Genomic DNA, 23,601 nt, shown 5'->3' with positions numbered 1-23,601 from the left:
ACCGTGAATTGACCGGTTCCCCGGGGAAGCTAAATAAATGGGCGGGGCTCTGGAAAGGGGGCGTGTTACACTTCCAGCAAGAGTTTAAATTTCCGCGGACATGCGCACTCGCTTCGACATTCACTGCGTGCGCCATATTGGAATGCTCCGGACACAACAGTTCACACATCGGCTCGGTGGAAACGCTCGTTCAGAGGCGCATTTCAATAGTTTCAGTCCTTTCTGACGGGTTTCAACGTCCACTCGGTATCTCGCGCGTTCACGTCAGTCGTTTAACCCCGTGGACGCCTGTCTGCGCTCAGGCGTGCGTGCGTGAGAGGTTCGCGAAGGTAAAGTTGGATGGATCCTCGGGTCGCTTGGATTCAACCCGAGCAGAAAGGACCGGCCAACGTTTTATGGATGCGCGTGTGGGAAACCTCGCAAAGGAGAAACCACTGTCAGCTGCGGGTGAACGCGCCTGCGTCGCCGGTCGGATTCATGAAACGGTCGACGCCGATATCCACCAACACGCCGGGAAAAGACGTCAGCACGTACACGATTCGGCGTTATAGCCACGGCGAACCCGAGAGATTCCCAAACCCGTGTTCGGATCCTCCGGTGCAGCGCGTCAACCCCGGACTCGATGGCTGCGACTCTCTTTCGCCTTTATCTTCGGGGGATTCGGAGACCGACAGCCCGAAATCGGACTCTTCGTCCGGAACCGGTGACCGTATGAACGCTCTTCCGGACAAACGTCATTTTAACTTCAGCGAACACATGCACAATGTCAATAACTCTTTACAACAGCAGCGTCTTCAGCGGATACAGACGCACATAGTAACGGACAACCAGCCTAAGTACCATCCAGGGCGAAAGAGAAATGACAATAAAGCGAGCACGTACGGAATGAACCATTTTCTGTCCCACGCCGGTGGCAATTATTTATGTGGGACCCCCTGGGCGAGCAGACGATACAGCCCGGGCATTAACGGGTAAGAGAAGCTCCGTTAATCGCGGTGTCTTCATCAGTGGCTTGTTACCTTCAACGCCGTTAAGCTGCTGAAATGCACCGGAAGTCACCGCCGGCCGCTACATCCGTATTTACGTGTTTTGATTCTGTAACGAACGGTCAGGAAACCCTCGTATAGGCCTTTGACGTGTAAGCGGTGCGTTTAAAACACCTCGGATTTAAGATGTTCCCTACCTTAACCCGGAACTCATTTCTGTGACGTCGCTGTTGATGTCAATACATGCGTATGTATGAATGCTGCCAAATCATAAGTAGCATCAGTGTTTTAATGTCACTTAATGCTTAATGTTACGGAATCCCGATGTTACTTCCGGGTTTGTGGTGGGGACGTATCCCAAATCCGACGTGTCTTGAAGGCATCACCTGCTTTTCAGTCTCCCAGTAATATCCCAGTCTAGCAAGTCTGTACAAACTTCAGGCTTTGCCAGTCCATATGAACGACAAATGAACATTTGCTTTCATTTCATTTGAAACGTAATATTTATGTGTATTACGTGATGTGTCATGAAGGGGGTAAACTGCTTTCTTTTCATGCTCACTGTAAACTTGTGTCTCTTGTGATTGAAACCAGAAAGCCGACTAAACGTGTTAGTACACCTCCGATAACCTTTGACAATTGCGTTCCATAAGAAGTCTGACATGCCAAATAATTCATTTGGTGCTTAAGAGTTGTTGGGTTAAGGTATTGGGTAGATTTGGGGATGTAGAGTATGGCCGTGCAGAATATATGCTTCGTAAGTACTATTAAACCGCCGATACGCCAAACGTAGCCATGCTTAAGTGTTACCCACTTAACTATACCCAATAAATCAGATTTATTGTTGGTCGAGCCCACAGGTCCAGAGCGATCTGACAAAAATTCAAGCTTTAAGTGCACGTAAAAGCATAATGCCGTCTGTTCAAGACTATTTGGGATCAATTTAACAATTTGTTTATAAACAAACAGCATTTATCATTTCCTTCGAACGTGTGACGCAAGAAGGCAGGCGTCGCTGATGGTCATTGGTTCTTATTTGACACCACCGTAAGCAAATGATGTTTTACAAAGTTTGTGATATTTATCCTCCGTAGCCTCCATGAGGAGATTGTGGATTTTTATCATTTTATGTCTCCACGTCCTGAAGAGGAGGCGATGAGGAGAGATGTTGTCAATCGTGTCGAGGCTGTCATCAAAGATCTGTGGCCGACGGCAAAGGTGGGAACAACGTGCATGCACTATTTTGAGAAGCATTCTGGGAACGCTTTTATGTGTTTGTGTCAATGTTTGCTTGTTTTCAAATGCTTCCAAACAGGTTTTGACATGCAAAGCCACAGTCTGTGTGCGTCCCTTTTACCTTTACGTTCATATTTTGAAGGACACGGCACCTCTAATCTTTGCTTTACATTAAAATCTGTTTCAGAGTTTGTCACTCTTGGCCGGTATACTTGAGAGTTGTTGATTTGTAGTTTGACGTGCACATAATAGCCTGTCGCCAAGCTCAAGTGCCCTTTCTCTTTTCAGGTTCAGATATTTGGCAGCTTCAGTACTGGTCTTTATCTTCCTACTAGGTATCTTACCCGATTATCCACATGTGTTAGACATTGTGTGAAATTCAGAATTGCGTAAACTTGACCTTTGAATGTTGTACCTTTTTTACGGTTATGTAGCGATATTGACTTGGTGGTGTTTGGGAAATGGGAGCATCCACCTCTACAGGAGCTTGAACAGGCCCTCAAACAGAAGAACGTGGCTGAGCCCTTCTCCATTAAACTTCTTGACAAAGCTACGGTTAGTATTAGTAACTTGTGTTCTTTGACCTCCTTAAAGGAACAGTTCTTAATTTACTCGCCCACCAAATCTGTATAATTTTGTTCTGATGAATACAGAGATGGCCACCATTGCATAACCGCTTTATACATTTCTTTCTATTGAACACAAAAGACATTTTAAACAATGTAGCAAAGCAAACCATAGGAAAAATGACAATGGTAGTCAAAAGTGCCCCAGAACTGTGGTAGTCGATGTTGGCCAAAGACTGTTTGGTTAAAGGCCTTCATCCAAATATCTTTGTGTTCATTGGCAGAAAGAAACCGTGGGCTAAATGGCCTCAATTTAGGTCCATGTCTGCTTGAACGCAACGAAAGGAATTACATACGGGTAAAGGGTGATTTAAGAAAATAACCTGAACCTTTTTTTGTGCAGGTACCAATTATTAAGCTGACTGACCGAGTGACCGATGTGAAGGTAGACATCAGTTTTAACGTTGAAACTGGAGTCAAAGCAGCTCGCTTCATTAAGGATCATCTTAAGGTAAACTCCTATTCATTTCAGCGGTATATTAAACACTGAGGTAGAGGAGAACTGAACAACAGTAGCTGCGTCTTGTCATGAAAGTTCTTAAAGCGACGATTTACCTGTTTGGACACCGGTCTCTGATTAAAGCCATTATCCGATTCACACTCTCCGCTATATAGAGAGAGTAGGGCTGGGCGATAAATCGATTAACTCGAATTTGACGTTTAGGGAGTTTTTTTTTTAATGAAAATCGTTTTTCTCTTTAACTTTGACCGACGCTCCCGAGTGTTCACACCAACTGAGAGTTGCGTGAATAAAACGCGCCATTCGTGAGTGAAATACGTGTCATGGGAGGGGCTTCTGGCAAGCGGCTCTCGTCTAATTGCGACACTGTAAGTTTGAGGTTATTAGAAAACTGATAAGCTACATTTTCACTGTTTACAATGGCAGGGCCTGCCATCTCGTTTACAAGCATGTTTTAAGGCTTGTTTCCTGTTACACTTATGCCCCAACGGGAAATTTAGATTAAACTGCATAAAGGAAAATCAGAACAAAATAAAGAGTACATTTGTTTTGAGCAATTTCTTTGTCGAATATTTTTTTTAAGCCATATCACCCAGCCCTAAGAGAGAGAGAGAAAGCATAAAGTCCTTTGAGTCATGTATTTGTGTTTTCTCATTTTTGGGTTTGCATGCAGAAATATTCCGTGCTGCCTTACCTGATCTTCGTCCTGAAGCAGTTCTTGCTCCAGAGAGATCTGAATGAAGTGTTCACAGGAGGTATAAGCTCCTACAGCCTCATTTTAATGGCCATCAGCTTCCTGCAGGTGAGACGCCTACACCATTCGACCATCATTTTCATGCCGCGTTACGCACAGTATTTTTTCAGGCAGGCGTTTTTATCCCCGTTGCTAATGATGCCATTTGTCTCAGTCATCACGTATCGAACCATTTGACAGTAATGATAATAGTAAATCATGTTATTTATATAGCGTCCCTGAGGAATCCGTTGAGTTGCATGATTGATCAAATGCAAACAAGATATTGATTTGCACATTTAACTAAGAAAGCATCTTTATGTGTTCTGCTTTTCTCCACAGCTCCATCCCAGAATAGACTGCAGAGCTACTAATATTAATTTAGGCATCTTGCTCATCGAGTTCTTCGAGTTGTACGGGCGACATTTTAATTATCTGAAAACGGGCATTCGTGTGAAGGACGGAGGGGCGTACATGGCTAAAGAGGAGATCATGAAGGCCCTGGATAACGGACACAGAACCTCGATGCTGTGCATTGAGGACCCAAACTTGCCTGGTATGGAACGCAGTAACCGAGATCAGGGTTTCCAGCACTTCTCTTCACAGGCATAGACCAAACAGTTTGTCCGATTTTGTGGAAATAATTATTTTTCTTTAGGAAATGATGTTGGACGGAGCTCATATGGTGCCATGCAGGTGAAGGAAGTGTTTAACTATGCATACCTCGTCTTAAGTCATGCCGTGTCGCCTTTGTCCCGCTCCTACCCTAACAGAAACATGGAGAGGTCAGTCTCAGCCAGAACTACTGGATAGAAGCAAAAATGCATGCCAATACTTTAAGTGTTGCGTGAATGTTCTTAGCCGATGAAATCATGCTTATTCTAGATTTTGAAATGTTAATTTAGTTTAATGTTTGGTTTTTTTTCATCAGTTGTGTTATAATGGTTGAATCCATCTGACAGATTGCCTTTTAAATATCTGATGTTTTCTCTTTAGCACATTAGGACGCATCATTAAGGTGACCCAGGAAGTGATTACCTACAGGGAGTGGATCATCCAACAGGGTGGGAAAAGGCATAATATCAGGATAGGCCTTAAAGGTAGGACGTGTGCATAGTAATAGTAAAACATTACAGTGTTAATTAATTTGACATTGGTCAATTTAGTTTTAAACCATTAAATATAATTTAAATGCCAGCTTGTATCCACACAAGATTTGAATAAAAATCTGAATTTAAATGAATTTGGTAAAATAGGAGCCAAAAACTTTCCAGATTTAAAGGCACAATATGTAAGATTTTTGTAATTGATATTCCCCCAAAACGGTGTTGTATATTTAATTCACTTGTGTACTTATATTTGGATTTTGATAAATCTACAATTAATACCACAGTAACTTCTTCATTTGCGCTTTACCCGCTGTTGAGATCATGGGTGTTATCAACCTAGTGCACTGTTGTGCAGAACGTGTATGACAAATTATCAGGAGATATTGAAAATAGTGCTGTCCAGTTGTCTTGAAATACTTTAGTTTTGACCTAAGATGCTTTCGACAAATATATATATATGTATATATATGATTTCTTTGTTAAAATAGGACTTCTAACTTTGGATTCACTTGTAATACTTTTAGCATTATATAATTTCTCTTTCTGTTCACGCTAGCCAAGGCCAAGAGTGTTGGAGGTGATTCAGAGGAGCAGACCTCAAGTGAGGAGCACCAAAGAGACTCCTCATCACCTCACAGTACAGGCTCACCTGTGTCTCTGTCCAGCCTTCAACAGCACTCCTCATCCTCTTCATCTTCCTCAGTTTCCTCGCTGTCTGGAAGTGACATTGTAAGTTCCTGGTGTAGTTCTCTTTATTCTACAATTAGAGAAATCATTAAAGGAACATTCTTAATGTTGTTCATATAGCACTTTCTTCAGCCGAAATCTCTTGCTATTCAGTTTTTGGTTTTATTTCTGATCAGGATTCTGACACGCCGAGCAGAGCTTCTGTTCTTCATGAGATCTTCCCCGTGTCCTGTGTGATCGACACCAACCATAAACCCTACAGGAAAGTAAACTCATCTGGAACATTCCTGCCATGCAAAAGTCAGGTAAGGATGATGTTGCAGTAACAGAAAAGATTGACTACCTTACACAGGGCTTAAAAGTTTTCCGGCACTGTGCCGGATCTCTGGCTCGCGGCGTTTGACTGCGGAAAAAAAGATTTACTTTAGAAAAAGATTAAAATGGGGCGGGTCTTGGTTGCCGGAGTGGAGACGTCACGTTGGAGAGTAGCAAGCAAACAATCGGACCCTGCAGGATGGATAGTAAGTTAATAAAGTGGGGGGCAGCTTTTAAGTCCATTACAAATGTGACATACAGAAATATGAGACTGTGACAAAGATTGATAATGTTGTTGTTTCGGCAAATCATCTAATCAGACCTCCGCTTTCACTACTGCGCGTCACACACGCTCATGCGCTCATAAACATGGTCGTTTTTGTCAGAAGTGAGTGTAAAAAGTTAAGAAATCCGATGGCAATACATTAGTGACAGTAGCCTATTCCTGCTATTCTACGTGGTTGATATGAATCCAACAAATGAAAAGAGAAGCTCTCACTGCTGACTCCGTAACCTTTGTAGCTTTAATAGGAATTAATATAGTTTCAGTTTGCAGTGCAAAATTTCCCAGTAGGTGTTTAAAAATGGATAATAAATCTGCCTCCACTTATTAATATAAAACTAGCTAAAAAAGGTGACCACTTTTGCGACTTGTGCCACATCAGCACCATTAAAGGGAACCCAGTGTTTAGAGATGTATTGCTTAATGTTATAATAGCTTTACACTACTTAGAATCACATCAAATGTTTTCAATTCTTAAAAAAACCCTAAATGTAATACTCGTTTTAACCTAAGGAAAAATGTGAGTCTTATTTTCTTTTTAGAGTAGGATTTGTATTAGGAGTTCGGTTAAATTTGGTATGTTAAGCTATGTGTTTATATACCATTATTGTATAAAACTGGTTTTGTGGTTAGAATGACTGGAAAGAAGTGAGGGCATAATTATGTGATCCATACACACATGGCATAGCATCAAAGTTTAAGAAACGTCTGTCTGAGAAGCTCAAAAACGGCATGTTACTAGTTAGTTTCAAGGAAAATAATGTTCTTTTTTAACCCTGCGTATGTGTCTACTCTCGCAACCCAGCAAAAAAAAAAAAAGCTCAGGCTCAGGATTTTTTTGCTTTTACCCCTTTATACGTCCTACAAGCCATGCATCTAAAAAAATTCATCCGAACACAAACTATCTGGCACTTTTGTTCTGACCAAATGAGAACAAATGCGTCAGCCGGTTCCTCTCACTTGTTTACGGATGTGATGTAATGACACAAAGAGGATTTCCTGAACACTTCAATGTAATGTAGAAAACAAAGGGTCCCAGACAGGGATTAGCTAAAACCAGGACTAGGACTTTAAGTTGGGATAATTAATTAAAAAACATCCTTTACAAAAAAACATTACTATAACAGTAGCGGTGATCTATTTTAAGACATGTCTGAAGTGGTTTTGGATCAAGGTATCTCTACCATTTAAGTCGGTCTGAGAGTAGGCTTAAACCCTCTCTGGGAAACCGCACCACGAGTTCTTGGAGTTCTTATTTCACAGAGATTTGTTCACATCATTTGTTTACACACGGCTGACTAGTTTTGGTTTGTTTCCACTGTTTGCATTTAGTTTCCACTCAAAAAAGAACTCCATCCCATGATTGGTAAAGATATTTGTTTGTTCTTTTAGGGACTTCTGTGCAATTTCACTTAATTGTGTAACTTTGTTTTTCGAATCGTTCTGTTACAGACGCAACCATTACCAGGAAAACAGTATATGGACGGGTCAGCTCATTTGAATGGAGTTTTGCACACGTCTCCATCTGCCCATTCCAGCTCTATATCCAGCCCCAGTCACCACACTAAAGTAAGAGGCTAATGTCTTAATAAAAACTTTAAAAAAATCATTTTTAAACATTTAACTGGCTGTTTACATCTAGTCATTTAGCAGACGCTTTTATCCAAAGCGACTTCCAAAGAGATCAGGGAAAATAAGCGATATATATTGCTCCCTGATCTCTATATACTGTACAAAACTATATTTCAGCATGGCTGTAATTCACTGGTTGTTTGCTTTAGTTTCTGAACGGACAACGGTTTGGCGTAAAAGGGCCTCCACACATCAATGGGTTCGAGCGTAACACTGGACCCGTCACCAGAGGACATTACCCTCAGTACGGTCGTAGCAGCTGGCGTCGACGGAGGAGGGACACTGCTCCCATGAGCCTCAGCTGACCGTGCCGCCAGGTTTTTCCTCCTGAAAGAAAGCAAGTGGCCCTCGTTCTTGGGGTTCCACAAGTCAAAGTTTAGCACTTCCTATTGCAGTGGGTTCACAGGGGACGCCTCTGCTCTTCAGCGCAAATAGTTTCATCCAGTAAATGTACCTATTTTGTTTGACACGTCCTCTGTTGTGTTTTGCCTTCGAATTTCCATTTGATGGTGTCCTTTTTGCTCTTCCTGGTTTGCTGTTCCTTTTCAGAATATTTTAAATATTTTTTTGACGTCTGGTCTGCGGCGGCTATAGGCTCGCTCCGTTTGTACTGTATATCATTGTGCAATATAGTTGATTTTATTATTTGATTTTAGTTAAATTAAGTTATTTTTTTAAATGAATGTACATTGATGTAGCACTATGGATCACTTTCAGTGCGCAAAGGCTTTATCACGTTGAAATCCATATCGCAACCAGTTTTATTGGTGGGATTGTGGTTTTGCGGATGCTAAAATCTCCCGTGGAGCACTTGCCCATATGATGGCCTTTGCAAACCTGCGCTTCAGTTTACGTGCCATGAGTTGGATTTTAGTGCTTGATCATTTACTCCCTACCAAACCTCTCTTTTTCAGACCTGTGTGCTGCCATGTCCACCGTATAAGTGTTGTGTATTTTATTTAAAGCGTTAAAATGTCTGCGGTTTGCTAGTCTGTATTTGCATCCGTTTACACAAGGGTCTCCTGCTATAGGGGGAAGCGTTTACCAAAATGTGCACATTAACCATTTCCATCTATATCTGTGCTCCTAAATGCATCCGTTTTCTTGTGATTTTTAAATTTGGTATGTGCCACCAGATGGAGATATTGGTCTGTGTGGCGTCCACTTTTTCAGTCTACGCCTTTAAAGCTTTCCACACTATACGAAACATTTCACATAGAAATGATCCTAAAACCAAGCCATGTGCAATGGCGCACGGGTTACGCTGGGGGTATGGTCAACAAAGGCACATTAATTTCATGTGTTCTGAGAGAAGTTATGTGCCAATGTAGTTTTATCTTTAGCTGTCAAACGCTAAAGGATCTTCATGGGCCAAACACAGTCTTCTCACCTGAATACAGGTGTCCTTTGAATGTAATGTATGATGTCTTAAATTTAAGACTTTCTTTTCAATATACATTTTTTATGTATGTTTTGTACTCAAATTATTTTTAAAAATAAACATCTTAAACCGCTTCAGTGTTCTGTTCTGTTTTGTCTTGTGGTTGTTTTTAGAAGGCTTGTTTTGGTGCCATTATTGTGAAACGGTGCACATTCATTATACACGAAAGTTGTTTTTTGTTTTTCGTCTCAATGGTTTTTTTTATATCTTATTAATTTAAAGCTTAGAGATCAGTTGATGTAAGATGCTAGATATTCTTTTTGTTCATATGCTTTGCATAACGTATATTGGCTGAACATCAAAAGGATTAACTGGTCATTGCGAAACCAAATGATCATATAGGTTAACCAGAGACCTTTTTAATATGATTGGTCACTTTACCCCCAGTCTGGTTCTAGGTTCTAGTCCCTAGTAAAAAGTGACTTGTCTTACCCATCTCTCTTGCTGTCTGTGCAATATGTTGTCTGAGAGCCACACAGAGGCGCTCCTGCTCTTGCAAACGAATGCGCATTCATTACGCCTGAGTTTATGACCACCGTTTAAGATTCCTAACACCTTAAAGGCGTTCTGTCATCAATGTGCTTACAAGCCATTTCTTTTAAGCCGAGCTACTATACAAACCTGGTTGGATTGATATCACTCCTAATCATCTGTGATGTTGAAATTAAGTGAATAAGAGGTTTAAAGGATTACACGTCCATCCTCGTTTCCATCCCTTTACCTATTTGAGTCTTGTGCTGAAAAGGCCTCTGTTCTGTAATGCTATTAAAAGCCTCTTAATTGAGAACCTGCCAATGATGTATTTTAAACAATAAAAATGCATCACAATGTAATCCAATTGAACATTATTGGCCTCTGATGGCTAAAACAGTGCGGTTGCTTTTCCAGTAAAAAAAAAACATTTTAAGATACGACAACCGAAATGATTGGTTTCTAATTTGCACATGTATAATTATTTAGAATCATTAACGGTTTTGCACATACAGATATGAATCTATACATTCATGTTTACAGCTTCTTCGTTGTCAATTTCTCTAACTTTTGCTTAAACACCCACATGCATTCAGAGATCAGTTTGTGCAAAACCTGATGATTCGTGTTATTACGGTGTAATTTTATAATGTGACAAAGACTCTCTTGTGTGCTTAAAAGCAAATCTTTCCTTCTCCACAAAACATTGTCATAAATTTGCTTATTTGATCATTGACTGAGATTATAGACGGTATCTTTTAGATGTAACTCCAAGTCTTTTGTATCTTAGTGAAAAATACAATTTCAAATAAATACAGTAGACTAAAGATAATCATGGAGATGTGATGAACCCTTTGCATGCCCATGTCTTCCTTTTCAACACACGGAGGACAAAAAGAATTATTAACATTAACATGAATTGTTCATTCAAAGCAAAACAAAAGATCTATTATATACATGTATTTTATATAAAGCATTACATGATATGTCTGATGTTCTGATGAATGATGTTTTCCTTCTTTTCTCGTCCTTAGCCAGCTGACGTAAAAGCTGTCCCTGAACGACTTTCCATTGAATAGAGCGGTACATTTTCAAGTAGCATGCAAAAAGATAAATCCGTTCAATTGTTGTGTGTTCGTCTTCAATTTACGGGATTATTATGAGTCAGTCTGGAGCAAAGGTCCTAAACCGTAAACCTGCCACACCGAGTGTGCTTTATGTATTAAGAAGGGTCCGTGATTGGCATAATAACATAAAAACTATAAAACATCATTTTTACAGTGCCTCATAATGCATGAAATTGATCAGATTACCGTACATTTATATAAAATATGTCATTCTTTTCATGGCAGATTGATCAAAGGCAGTCTAGACACCCTATGTTGTCTTTTTCATCACATTTAGCGGTGTATTGTTAATATTTTACAATGGAAATCTGTCACTTGTTACCTGCATTAAAATGTAGTGAGCCACACCAGCTGCAAGAAAAGTCATACGTCTTACTTTCCGTGAGTAATGACCTCTCCTCTCTCAGTTTCATAGAAACAGCCTGAGTTAGATCTGGACACACAGCCGACCCATGGGAGTTTTAGAGGGAATTTTTACCCTTTTCTTTGGTTTACAGTCACTCGGTGGCCTAGACAACCTTTATTTTTTCACATCTCGTGATGGGAGCAGAGCCTCATCAGGCCCAGTAATGACACACACGAACACACACGCTCACATACATCGCACGGTGTAAAATACCAATCCCCGACTTGTTTTCTTGTCCGAAAACGATGCTTGATATCTCGAGATACGTCTGATGGCATTGATGGAACGGTGTGACTTTCACAGAAACCAAGAACTGAATTCAACATCCCTGCATACCACTTTTCCCATGAGGGGTCTGCACAGAATTCAGCATATATGTTTGGTCTTAATTCTGCTAAATTCAATAGTCAAGACAGAAGTGTTGACTATGGAACTGAATGGCATACACGCATTTCTCTAGATAGTTGTGATGTTGGAAAGCAGTTTAAATAGTAATATAGCCATTGTGTGTAACGCAGCAGAGTAATGTAACAAAATTGGGCCAAACGCTTTCTGCCTCGCATACCCTGAAGCTCATTCATGCGTGTACGACCCCCTGAATGGATTTATTGCTGGGTGGGTGTCCTGCAGGGCTACTGAATACGTTTCAGCGGGTTCAAAACACAGCAGCTACTGCTTACTAGATGTAAGACATATGATCAGCCCAAATTTACCATTGCTGCACTGACTGCCTATTAAGTTTCATATACATCAAATTGTTTTTTTAAATATTTTATATTTAATCTGGATCCTATTAAATGCGATCGCATATCACAATGTGGGCTACAAGTTAGGGTTGACACGGTACCATAAACATATTTTACGACACTATACCTTATGCGATATCGCGATACCAAGTGGTATTGAAATGCTGTGTCATGTTCATAATAAAATAAAAAAGAGACCAAAATTCCTTAATACGCAGATCTACATGTTGTATTGTACGGCACACTATACATTTTATAGTTTTAACGGAAATAACATGACATTTGACAATAACATGACAAATGTCAAAAAAGTCAAATGTTAGGCTTACTTTTAATGTGAATAAAACGGCCAATAGGTGGCGGCATTTTTTGTGTCAGTGAATCATTCAACCAACTCGTTAAAAATAGTTGATTCATTTAAGATTCATGAATGAATCACTGAATCATTATCTCGTCCGAGTCGTTCAATAGACGGATTTATTTAGGAGAGAAACACCGCAAAATGACAAATTTCCATGTCAGCAGGAATGGCTCTTAAAACTCGATCAATTGAAATGTAATTACGTTTGTGGGGTTTGCCTCTGTTCTGCAAAGCGCGCTCACGACTTCACGTAATGACGTAAAAAGGTCACACTTGACGTAGGCGGAATGACCGAGTCAGTGTAAACAAGTTGAACGGGCAAATACTAAGTCAAACAAAAAAATGGAGTTAAAAGATAAAACAACGATGTCGGACGATTTTGAACTTGAAGTAGAAGATGAGATGGACTTGTTCGCCCTGCCCTACCAAGGTCAAGCGTGATACTTTCCACGTAATTACGTGATGTCGTGAGCGTGATTTGCAGAAAAGAGCAAGGCGAGCGTTTGTGTGCATAAAGCATTTTTATTATTTTTTGAAAATGACCAACCGTTTCGCTCGATAAGACCCTTATTCATCGTCTGGTATCGTTTAAAGCCCTTTGAAGCTGCACCGATTTGACCTTCACCGTTTGGGGTCCATTGAAGTCCACTATATGGAGAATAATCCTGGAATATTTTCATCAAAACTTGAATTTCTTTTCGATTCAAGAAATAAAAATACACAAACATCCTGGATGACAATTAACAGGGGTGAGTAAATTATCATGAAAATGTATGTTGAAAGTGAAAAATTCCTTTGATATTGTTATTGTGTCTGAAAAACACTGATCATAGGTATTTAAAATCACCACGCAACTCGTCTCACACTGCACTCCAAATGATACATAAAATATTAGTTACAATTTACTTAAAATGATACACTTAAAATCATTCCAAAGGAGTAAAGACAAAAAACACTTTAGCTGGTCATTTTTGATTTGGGCTTGAAGACAACCCTCCGGGCTTGCACCCAGAAGCTAGCAAACGCATATAAATTAACCTTGGCAACCGTATATTAACACTCTGCATGTGCCATAAACACCTTAGTATCACAGTGGCGTCACATTGGCAGAAATTTTACAAATCTAGCTAACAATTTTCTGTTTGATGCTGTTGCTTTGTTAAGATTGTACACACATACAGTAGATACTGCACAACAAAACATTAAAATAAGCAGCAACACTTTCCCCTATGTGCACTTTGATTAAAATGTATGCGATACATTGGGCTTTTATCACACGATGAAGATAAAACACAGCTGGATTGGGGAATGCTAGCTAGTCTGTATGTGTGGAATGCGTATGTTTCTTTAAAGGTTGTGTTTCTTTGCGCTTTTTAAAAAAGAAAAGAGAAACCCATTATATCCTTCATAAAGAAAACACTTTTGTTGAGAGAAGAGTAAATGTATTTAGACCCCAACAGCTGTGTCAAATTGACACTGAAATGAGCTGTGGGGTAAAATCAATTAATATGACCAACAGTCAGTACAACAACAAAAGCATCATTTAACAGATTGAGGCCATTCATAGTTGCAGAAAGGTTTTATAGATACTGAAACCACTGCGTTCACTCCATATATAACGGTTCATCGGACATGCGCGCATACCTGACCCTCAGTTAACTTCCGGGTTGTGTTTGGATAGTGTCTAATAATATAATTATTTATATTTAACTTAGTTTAATATTAATTTTTATTATTATTTTATTGTGTAATGATTGTTTTAAATAAACGACTTGTTGAATGGGTTCTGTAGTTCAGTCACATTTAAACAAACCATATGGTACATTGACATCTAGCGGTTGAGCTTGCTATCACAGTCTTAATTCAAAATATTGGAGGGACAAGTTTAGCGAAGTAATGCTTCTTCTTGGTTTCTTTTGATTGTTATTAGAAATAATCTACAGGCACTCTATTGTTAGTGAATGTAGTTAAGTTGGAGTCACAAAAGTGTGCATGCGAAGTATCGTTTGTTAATGTTGTTAAGATGAAACCATCTATATACCGATCAGGAGAAAGAGTAAAAACCAGGCTGATTTCTACTGTGGCAAAAACCGTCACATGGAACAATCACCTTCGATGCAACAACAATCAGTGTAATGATGCCGTCTCTTCATTTTCATTTTCATTTTCTCACCCATTACTGATGACTCTGAGAGTGCTAGAGATAAAGAAAGAGAGGGATGAGAAATATGAAATATTCCAGTCCTTTTCACCTTAAAGGAATACTTTACCCGAAAATGTAATTTCTGTAATCATTTACTCACCTACTCCACGATCTGTATAAATGTCTTCGTTCTGATGAACACAAAGACATATATTTGGAAGAATACTTATAATCAAACAGATCTTTCCCCCCATTGATCCTATTAAAATACTTGCATTGTTTGCCTGTTTATCGGCCGTAGACTGTGGGACTGCGCATTTCTTTCGCTGACTATTGGTACTTGGTGATTGGAGTCAACAAAAGAAGATATTAATCACAGATCCGCATCCTAGGAGCATTGTTTGTCAGATGAAAAACGTTTGACGTTACACGTTTACTGCTGCAGGAAACTCCTTTAATAGAAATGAATATCAAGCGCAAAGAGGGAGGTTTTACAAGCCTCCAACTTCTAGTGTTTGCTGAAAAGTTGATAATACCTATAATATACGACACATCAATTTTGTGCAACAAATCGTTCAATTATTGCACTTGTTATTTTTATGCCATCCCCAACTCCTTATCATTTTTAGCAATTGAATCAATGGTAAACATATACAGGAACCAACTCCAACACCACTTTTCCATGCTTTTCCACTAGTGTCTACCGGTTAACTCCTTTATCTGCTCTTTTAAGGGTCTGTTGTCTCTAGTCACTTATTTTATGTATTTGCTTGTCATTTCATTGTGTCACTGCAGAGACAGTTTCATGTGTTGTGAAGTGTGAATACAGCTCAGGTTCTTGAATAGAGCCAAAAACATCGCACTAGGTTTGTCTGTGTTACGGAGAAGGCAGGTACAGTATCCAAGGGAAACGATTTTCCTGTCATGCTGTCAGCCAGTCGACCAGATGGGCATCTTCTCTCGGGATGCTTATCTTTTGTGAACACTCGGGATCATGGAGTGTGTGCGCGTATGTGTGTGTGGTTTAGATGTGGAAGCAATGAATATGCCCACTCTGCTGTGCGAAGGTCAGAATCTGTCAACCTAAGCATCCCCTGCATACATGGATGCACAGAACACATGCATTCACGGATTCTCCCGTCATTGAGCATTTCCCACAGTATGTCGAAAAAAGCTCAGCGTGTGAACGCTGTTTATTTATCATGTAGGGAAGTGCACACATTGTAATTGACGCTTTCATATCTGACAGCTTAAATGAATATTAAAGGTAGGTGACAGACAGAGACAAAACATCACGTAATGGTCTTTGTTTATCTGCTGAGGACCTGTAGGGATCTGGGAATGACAGGTAATTGGAACGTGGATGATTAATTTTCTGCCATGAGATTTATTCCCGAGTGTCAAATTGTTGTGGTTGGAGAAGTGTCCTAAAATTGCTTAATTTACCACCGGAGATTGTATATATTGTATATATTTTCATATAGACATGTTCAGAAGATGAACGTTCTCACGCACGCACGCACCGTCTGACTTTGTTTGACCCCAAGGGTCAAGATTTGGCTGATTTGCAGGAGCTGTTAGCCCAACTCACGCCATTGGTCGAAACAGAAATTGACATGTCCAACCATTAAACCGAAGAATCAATGGGTAAAGCACCAAAGAGTGCACTGCAGTCAACCTACAAACAGTAGTTCCTTCTATGTCTGCATAAAAACATCACGTATCGAAATATTTAACTTTTAAGTAAAAGTCCATTTTGAAGTAATCAGAATCACGGAAACTGCCCGCCGCTCATCTCCACAAAGAACAAGAGCTACTTGCATAATGGACAGAGAAATGGCCGTAGATGAAAACGAAGCAGATCAATATGTGACCATCACTTGTAAAATACTGAGTTTTGAAGGATGCAGTTTCGGCTTTTCCACACGTTTGTCCAGTGAGATTTGTTGTATACTGATTTACTCTGTGAAACTGTTGCGACTTGAACATATCTTCCTTTGTGTTTTGCAGAAGAAAGTAAGTCATGCAGGTTTGAATTGACAAGAACGATGACTTAATTTTACTTGATCTTTATTTAACTGTCACTTTTGTGTAATCATTTTACATTTATTCATGCTTTTATCCAAAGAGACTTACAGTGCAAGTCAAGGTTTATATTTATTTCTCTCAGTATGGGGTTTAAACCCATGACCTGCCAACGCAACGCCCTGTGAGATGAGTGACGCATCATTTTGTCCACAGGCTTGTGGATTCTGTTGGCGGTCCCGTGGATGCATCATTCCGCTTCATAATTGTGTCGAAGCTGACTTGGTTTCGAATCTTTTATCTCTGGATTGAAATAACATTAAGATCCCAGTGTAGTGTTTAGTCGCGAAGGCCTTGCAGGGAAGTGGAAGAAACCGGTCAAATTGCTCCATTGATGTGACACAATGAAACAGCTGCAGTTCTGCTAACAGACTCCTGAACGCAGCTTCAGCCGCCCTCATTAATACAGTCGCTGCTATCGACAGCGTCTCTGGGCCAGTCCGCGATTCAATGATTTGTCGGATTCTTATCTTTCACCTCTGTACCACTGGTAAGATAAACCCCTGAGGTAGCTCATTTGCAAATCTTTCCTCAACCAACTATACATGTGGCAGCACAGGGGCTCTGTTTGAAGTTTTTATTCTGTCTGGAGTATTATGAGCCTGTACATTGTGTTGATCCTTTTCTGCCTCCCTCATATTCTGTGTTTCTTCAGCTTCTTTCTGTGTTTACTGTGTTGTGCAGCAACAAGTTATCTGCAGGGAGACCTCTAGGACACTGGAAAGGACAAGTAAGAATGGCCCTGAAAAAGCCACAGACTTTGAAGCCACAGACTTTGACAAAACTGTAATGTTTTAATGTTAAGTTGTTTAAAACAAACATAAAATATGCCTATAAAATGTTCCTTGCAAGGCACTAATGAGCAAACCAAAGGCAACCATGTAAAAAAAAAAACTTTAGATGTTAAAGTGAAGTGGGTGTTTAGGGAAGTCTCAGCCGACATCCCGTGGGGTTCATCTTAAATCGTTTTCTGCTGGAAAACTGGCACGAAACTTGGATAGGACAAAATAAAGATTCTTCTGGCCATTTTTACTCCATACGGCCAAATCTAACAGCAAATCGGCAGAAGTAAATAAAGTAAATCAGACTGTGTTTACCGTGGTGCAGCATCTTCTTTTCAAAACTGTTTAGAGACGTCTGGGCATCGAGGTTATGAGTTTCTGGAGTTTTCGTTGGAATTTGGTCCCAAATGTTGTCTATTGGTGAACAACCGGACTATAGGCAGGCCAATTCAGCACTACGAAGCCATGCTGTTGCAGTAGCTGCAGTATGTGGTTTTGCATTGTCCTGCTGAAATACACAAGGCCTTCCCTGAAATAGACATTGTCTTAAACCTTTATATAGCTTTCAGCATTCATAGTGCCTTCCAAATCATGCCACCTGCCCATACCGTACGCACTTATGCACCCTCCATATCATCGGAGATGCTGGCTTATGAACTGAACGCTGATATCTCGCTGGAAGGTCTCCCTCCTCTTTAGCCTTGGGGACAGGGCGTTCGTGAATTCCAATAAGACTGTCAAATTTGGACTCGTCTGACCACAGAACACTTTTCCACTTTGAAACAGTCCATTTGAAGCGAGCCTTGGCCCAAATGACACGACAACGCTTCTGGGCCGTGTTCACATATGGCTTCCTTTTTGCATGATAGAGCTTTAGTTGGCATCTGCAGATGGCACGGGGGATTGCGTTCACCGACAGTAGTTTCTGGAAGTATTCCTGGGCCTGTTTAGTAATGTCATTGACAGAATTATGCCGATGAGTGATGCAGTGCCGTCTGAGGGCCCGAAGACCACGGGAACGCAAAATAAAGGTCTCCGGCCTTGTCCCTTACGCACAGAGATTTCTCCAGTTTCTCTGAATCTTTTAATGATGTTATCCACTGTAAATGGTGAGATTTGCAAAGCTTTAGCAATTTGACGTTGAGGAACATTGTTCTGATTAGCAGCAGGGTCCTCCAGATCATCGTGTAAAGCTCTGACTGCTGGAACAGGTGTGAGCTGTTGGGTTGCACCATTTGTCTTACTGCTGCCAAAATATTAAACACTGTCACATTGAAAAAGCACTCTAGCAAATAAAAGTTCCTCTCGCCATTTTTATTTCTAGAGACGCGGTAACAAAAGACCACCATCAACAAATGAACAAATGAAATGTCAAAAACAAGTGACAAATGAGTTCGAAACTTTTTTTGCAATTATTTTATTGCACGAATTGAAGAAGTTCTTTAGTTTACTCAAATATGAGAGATGCTACATTATTCCTTAAACATGATGTATAACGATAATAAATGCGCTCTGTATACTAATAATAAATTGGCAATGTTATTTTTATAATTTATTATAAATGTAACAGTTCTTTTATTAATATGGGTAGTTGACGATCATGCATGCGTCCTATGGTGTGACCTAGCTAAATTAAGAAAACAAACTGTTAATATTACATAGTTTTTAGGGTTTCGAGCCCGAAGGGCTGAAAACCTATTGTTTTTGTAAGGATTTTTATTAGGGTTTCGAGCCCGAAGGGCTGAAAACCTATTGTATTTGTAAGGATTTTTATTATTATTATTATTATTTTTCCGCGCTAAAACACATCGCCCAGCCCAAAGTGTAACTCGTAGAAACTCGAGACTTTGTCAATTGGTTGTATCTGTGCAGGTTACTCAGATACAATGACCCAGCCAAATCGGCCCATAGGGGGCGCAATAGCGATGGCCAATGCGTTTGTGCTCATTGCTCATAAACCGGATGTCGCACAACAAAGTTTTTGGTGTCATTGGAATCCTTGGCTCCAAACTTAAAAAATGGCTATCTCCGATTTCATTTCCGGTATGCAAATTTTTCCGCTAATTTGCATTTTACAAAAAAAAAAAAAAATGAACTAGTCCCTGGATTTTTGCCCGATCGGAACCAAACCAACGCTGATGAATTCTGTGGAGTGTGAATATGAATAATCATAAAAAGAAGTTGAAATTTCGATTCAGGGCCGCTAGGGGGCATCAAAACGTCCGAACCGGAAGTAGCCTGTTTCACTGAAATGGCCATAACTCGTGAACCGTTTGAGATATCTTCACGGGGCTTGGACCCTATGTGTAGACTCTCAGTCCAGGATCACAGTAAAAAGGAGTTGGCGTTTGGCCACTAGGTGGCGCTATAATAGCAAAGAACTCGAAAAGGGCTATAACTACGCAACCGTTTGCCCGATCGACTTATTATTTGGTATGGTGTGTCTTTGTGTCATGCACCGTGACTGTATAAAAGGACTTTGACGTTTCTCAAAAAACATGGCCGCTATCGGCCAATGAATTTTGAGCACTCATTACACAGGGTTAACGGGGGCCGATCGAAACGACACTCGCTGGGCTTATTCGACTCGTGGTCCAGAAGGTCTGTAAGAAATATGAACTCATTCGGCCACCAGGGGGCGAAGTAACGGTTTTAGAGTGCATAAACAATTGTGTATCACGTGAAATTTGACACATACTCAAACTATTTACATCATATGATAGCTCTTCTCATTCTGAACAACTTTGCCTCTGGACACGCTTCTGTCGATCAAGCGATTCGTGAGTTATCGCTGACGATGTCAAAAATCTACTTTCGCGAACTAGTCCTTGGTTTTTCAACCGATCGGAACCAAACCAATGCAGATGACTTCTGTGGAGTGTGAATGTAAATAATCATTTAAAAAAATGTGAAAATTATATTCATACACGGTAGGGGGGGGGGCAAAAACTGAACTGGGCGGAGCCTATCACATTAAAATGGCCATAAATCCAGAACGGATTAACACATCATCATGGGGCTTGGAACATATGTGTAGACCATCACTCTGAGGTCACATACAAAAGAAGGTGGCGTTTGGACACTAGGTGGCGCTAAAACAGTAGAAATGGCAAAATTGACGCGTATTTCATTACTTGAACAATTGTGTATCACGTGACATTTGACATAAACACAAACTATTGATATCATATGATAGCTTTTCTCATTCTGAACAAATTTGCCTCTTGATCTATTGATGTCAATCAAACGGTTCAGGAGTTATTGCTGATGATGTTAAAATCGTACTTTTGCAAACTAGTTCTTTGATTTTCAAGCAATTTCAAAATTTCCACCATAGTACAATTTTTCTGGACTCTCTAGGTCAACAATGATTAAAAACATGTTGAGTTTTTTTTGTTGTGTGACCATTACAGGGTCCTTTTTTATATTAACGTGAATAATGTACGTTAAAGGTTGCTACTCCTTAATAAATAATCCAACTGACTTGCAATTAAGTAGTATTATACATATTATGACTCAAAACAAGCATGCTCATCAGAAGAGGCATGCCTTCATAAAAGTCCAAAAGGTGTAATATTCATTCAAATGGGCTTTTCATACATGTCTTTGTAAGCATGCATAGTCTGCATAGACCGTTACTGATCACCTAAGTCAAAATTCTGGGTCTAAAGGCCTAACATTCTTTGAGGATGTGTGTTAGGGCCATTTCTGAAATGGATTTGACTAATTTATCCTGATAACGTGAGTCTCGCTACTGAATTGTCCGAATGACTTGATATGAGAAAATGTAATGTATGTCCTATATGTGCATGTGTGTGTCAGCATGCCTGGGTCTGTATGAGCCAATGCTGACCCTTTGACTCATTTTTCTGGGTTTGGGGTTGTATTGTCGATTGTGGACATGTTAGTTTGCCATCCCTGAGACTGGTCGACGTTTACTTACCTTAACTTCTCGAAACCCGATAATTGCTGCTTGCAGCTATATTTATTATTATTATTATTATTCCGCCATAAAACGCGTTGGCCAGCCCAAACCGTAAGTCGTAGAAACTCGAGACTTTGTCAATTGGTTGTATCTGTGCAGGTTACTCAGATACAGTGACCCAGCCAAATCGGCCCATAGGGGGCGCTACAGCGATGCTGAACGCGTTTGCATTCGTAACTCCTAAACCGTTTGACGCACACCCAAGTGTTTTATATCATTGTAATCATTGGCTCAAAACTTGAAAAATGGCTATCTCCGATTTCATTTCCGGTATGCAAATTTTGCCGCTAATTTGCATTTTTTCAAAAAAAACAAAAATGAACTACTCCCTGGATTTTTGCCCGATCGGAACCAAACCAACGCTGATGAATTCTGTGGAGTGTGAATATAAATATTCGTTGAAAAAAAGTTGAAATTTCGACTCAGGGTCGCTAGGGGGCTCTAAAACGTCTGAACCGATAGTTGCCTATTTCACTAAAATGGCTATATCAAGAGAACGGTTTGAGCTATCTTCACGGGGCTTATACCATATGTGTAGACCCTCAGTCCGGGGTCACAATAAAAATAACTCGGTGTTTGGCCACTAGTTGGCGCTATAATAGCAAAGAACACGAAAAGGGCTATAACTACCCAACAGTTTGCCCGATTGACTTATTATTTGGTATGGTGTGTCTTTGTGTCATGCACCGTGACTGTATAAAAGGACTTTGGCTCTTCTCAAAAAACCTGGCCGCCATCGGCCAATGAAATTTGAGCACTCATTAGACAGGGTTAACGGAGGCCGATCAAAATGACACTCGCTGGGCTTGTTCCTGTCCTGGTCCTGAAGGTCTGTAAGAAATATGAACTCATTTGGCCACTGGGGGCGGAATAACGTTTTTGGAGTGCTTAAACAATTGTGTATCACGTGACATACATCTAAAGGCTCTGATACGCTTTGAAAATAAACGTCTCGGCCCAGGAACTTCAGACTTCTTGAGTTTGAAAGCACCTTCGCTTCAATTTAAAATGCAACAACAATGAAAATCGGATACTCATTAACAAATTGTCCAAATGATTTGACAGTCAGAAAAATAACAGTCTTGTAGTATATGTGCATGTTTCTGTAATCATGCATAGTTTCTATGAGTTGATACCTGTAATTTTTCTGTGCGTGTGTGTGTTGGACTTTGATCCTTCATGCGTTTGTTGTGGTGTGACCCCCTAAACTGTTCATGAATGCATGACTGCTTTTGACTGCCTTAAAACTCGAAACCCGATAAATGCTGCTTGCAGCTTTAATTTTAATATTAATATTAATATTTATCAAGGAAAATATCATAAGAGAGATTGATTCTTTTTGTTAGATTTCTTTATTTATTTTTGCTGTCGCTCCACAGGAGAAATTTACATATTACTCTGTCAACTACCAATATGGAGACAAAAATAAACACTAAATTCTGTTACTCTCTGTAATTTGCTCTCATAATCTCCCTGTTAGGTTACATTCCAACTAACCCCTTTTCACAATCTTTATGTAGTATTTCAATTCTGAGGATGGGTGTATGAAAACAATAAAGTTGTAACTTCTGTGATAAGGCTCTTGTACATCATTTAGCTTCAGGGAACAATGTCCCACAGTGCACTGAGTTTTTAAATGCATTACTGCAGTTTATCTAAAAGAAATGACATACTGAGCTCGTACCTTTGAAATCTTCCAGCTTTAGCTACATTCATTTGCTGTATTCCTACACAGAAACCATCTGAGGCACACAGAATTGGCTGTTATAATTTAAGACAATGCCTACTGCCCATCAGCCTCTCCACCCACCTGTTTCAATAAGCTTCATACTCTATCCTGAAGGGAATGGGAGTATTGTGCTTTCATATTCCCGATAACTCTGTTCTCGGCAGTAATAGGCCATATGTCTGGGACTGTGCCAGTTTAATCATGACTAATAAAATGCAATCTTTGCACCTTCAGCGCAATATAAAACCTCTCTCTGGA

General features: G+C 40.0%; 1 protein-coding gene across 2 annotated transcripts; it reads left to right on the top strand.

The window, feature by feature from the left end:
- Positions 1–5: 5 nt before the first annotated feature.
- LOC306901771 (terminal nucleotidyltransferase 4A-like) lies at positions 6–9,581 on the top strand. Of its 2 annotated transcripts, XM_079469826.1 has the most exons (14): positions 114–709; positions 787–971; positions 2,081–2,204; positions 2,511–2,557; positions 2,657–2,777; positions 3,192–3,299; positions 3,982–4,110; positions 4,384–4,597; positions 4,700–4,826; positions 5,038–5,141; positions 5,707–5,879; positions 6,014–6,142; positions 7,888–8,004; positions 8,217–9,581. In XM_079469826.1, the coding sequence occupies exons 1-14, from the start codon at positions 623–625 to the stop codon at positions 8,370–8,372; spliced, it is 1,821 nt and encodes a 606-aa protein (XP_079325952.1). In that variant the 5' UTR covers positions 114–622; the 3' UTR covers positions 8,373–9,581. The 2 variants fall into 2 exon arrangements, with proteins under 2 accessions (XP_079325951.1, XP_079325952.1); XM_079469825.1 differs by having other exon boundaries at positions 6–971.
- The last annotated feature ends 14,020 nt before the right edge of the window (positions 9,582–23,601 follow it).

Source organism: Barbatula barbatula, assembly GCF_947034865.1.
Source record: "Barbatula barbatula genome assembly, chromosome: 12".
Classification (NCBI taxonomy): Eukaryota; Metazoa; Chordata; class Actinopteri; order Cypriniformes; family Nemacheilidae; genus Barbatula; species Barbatula barbatula.
The sequence above is the reverse complement of the archived record's forward strand: the minus strand, read 5'-3'. Positions and strand labels throughout refer to the sequence as shown.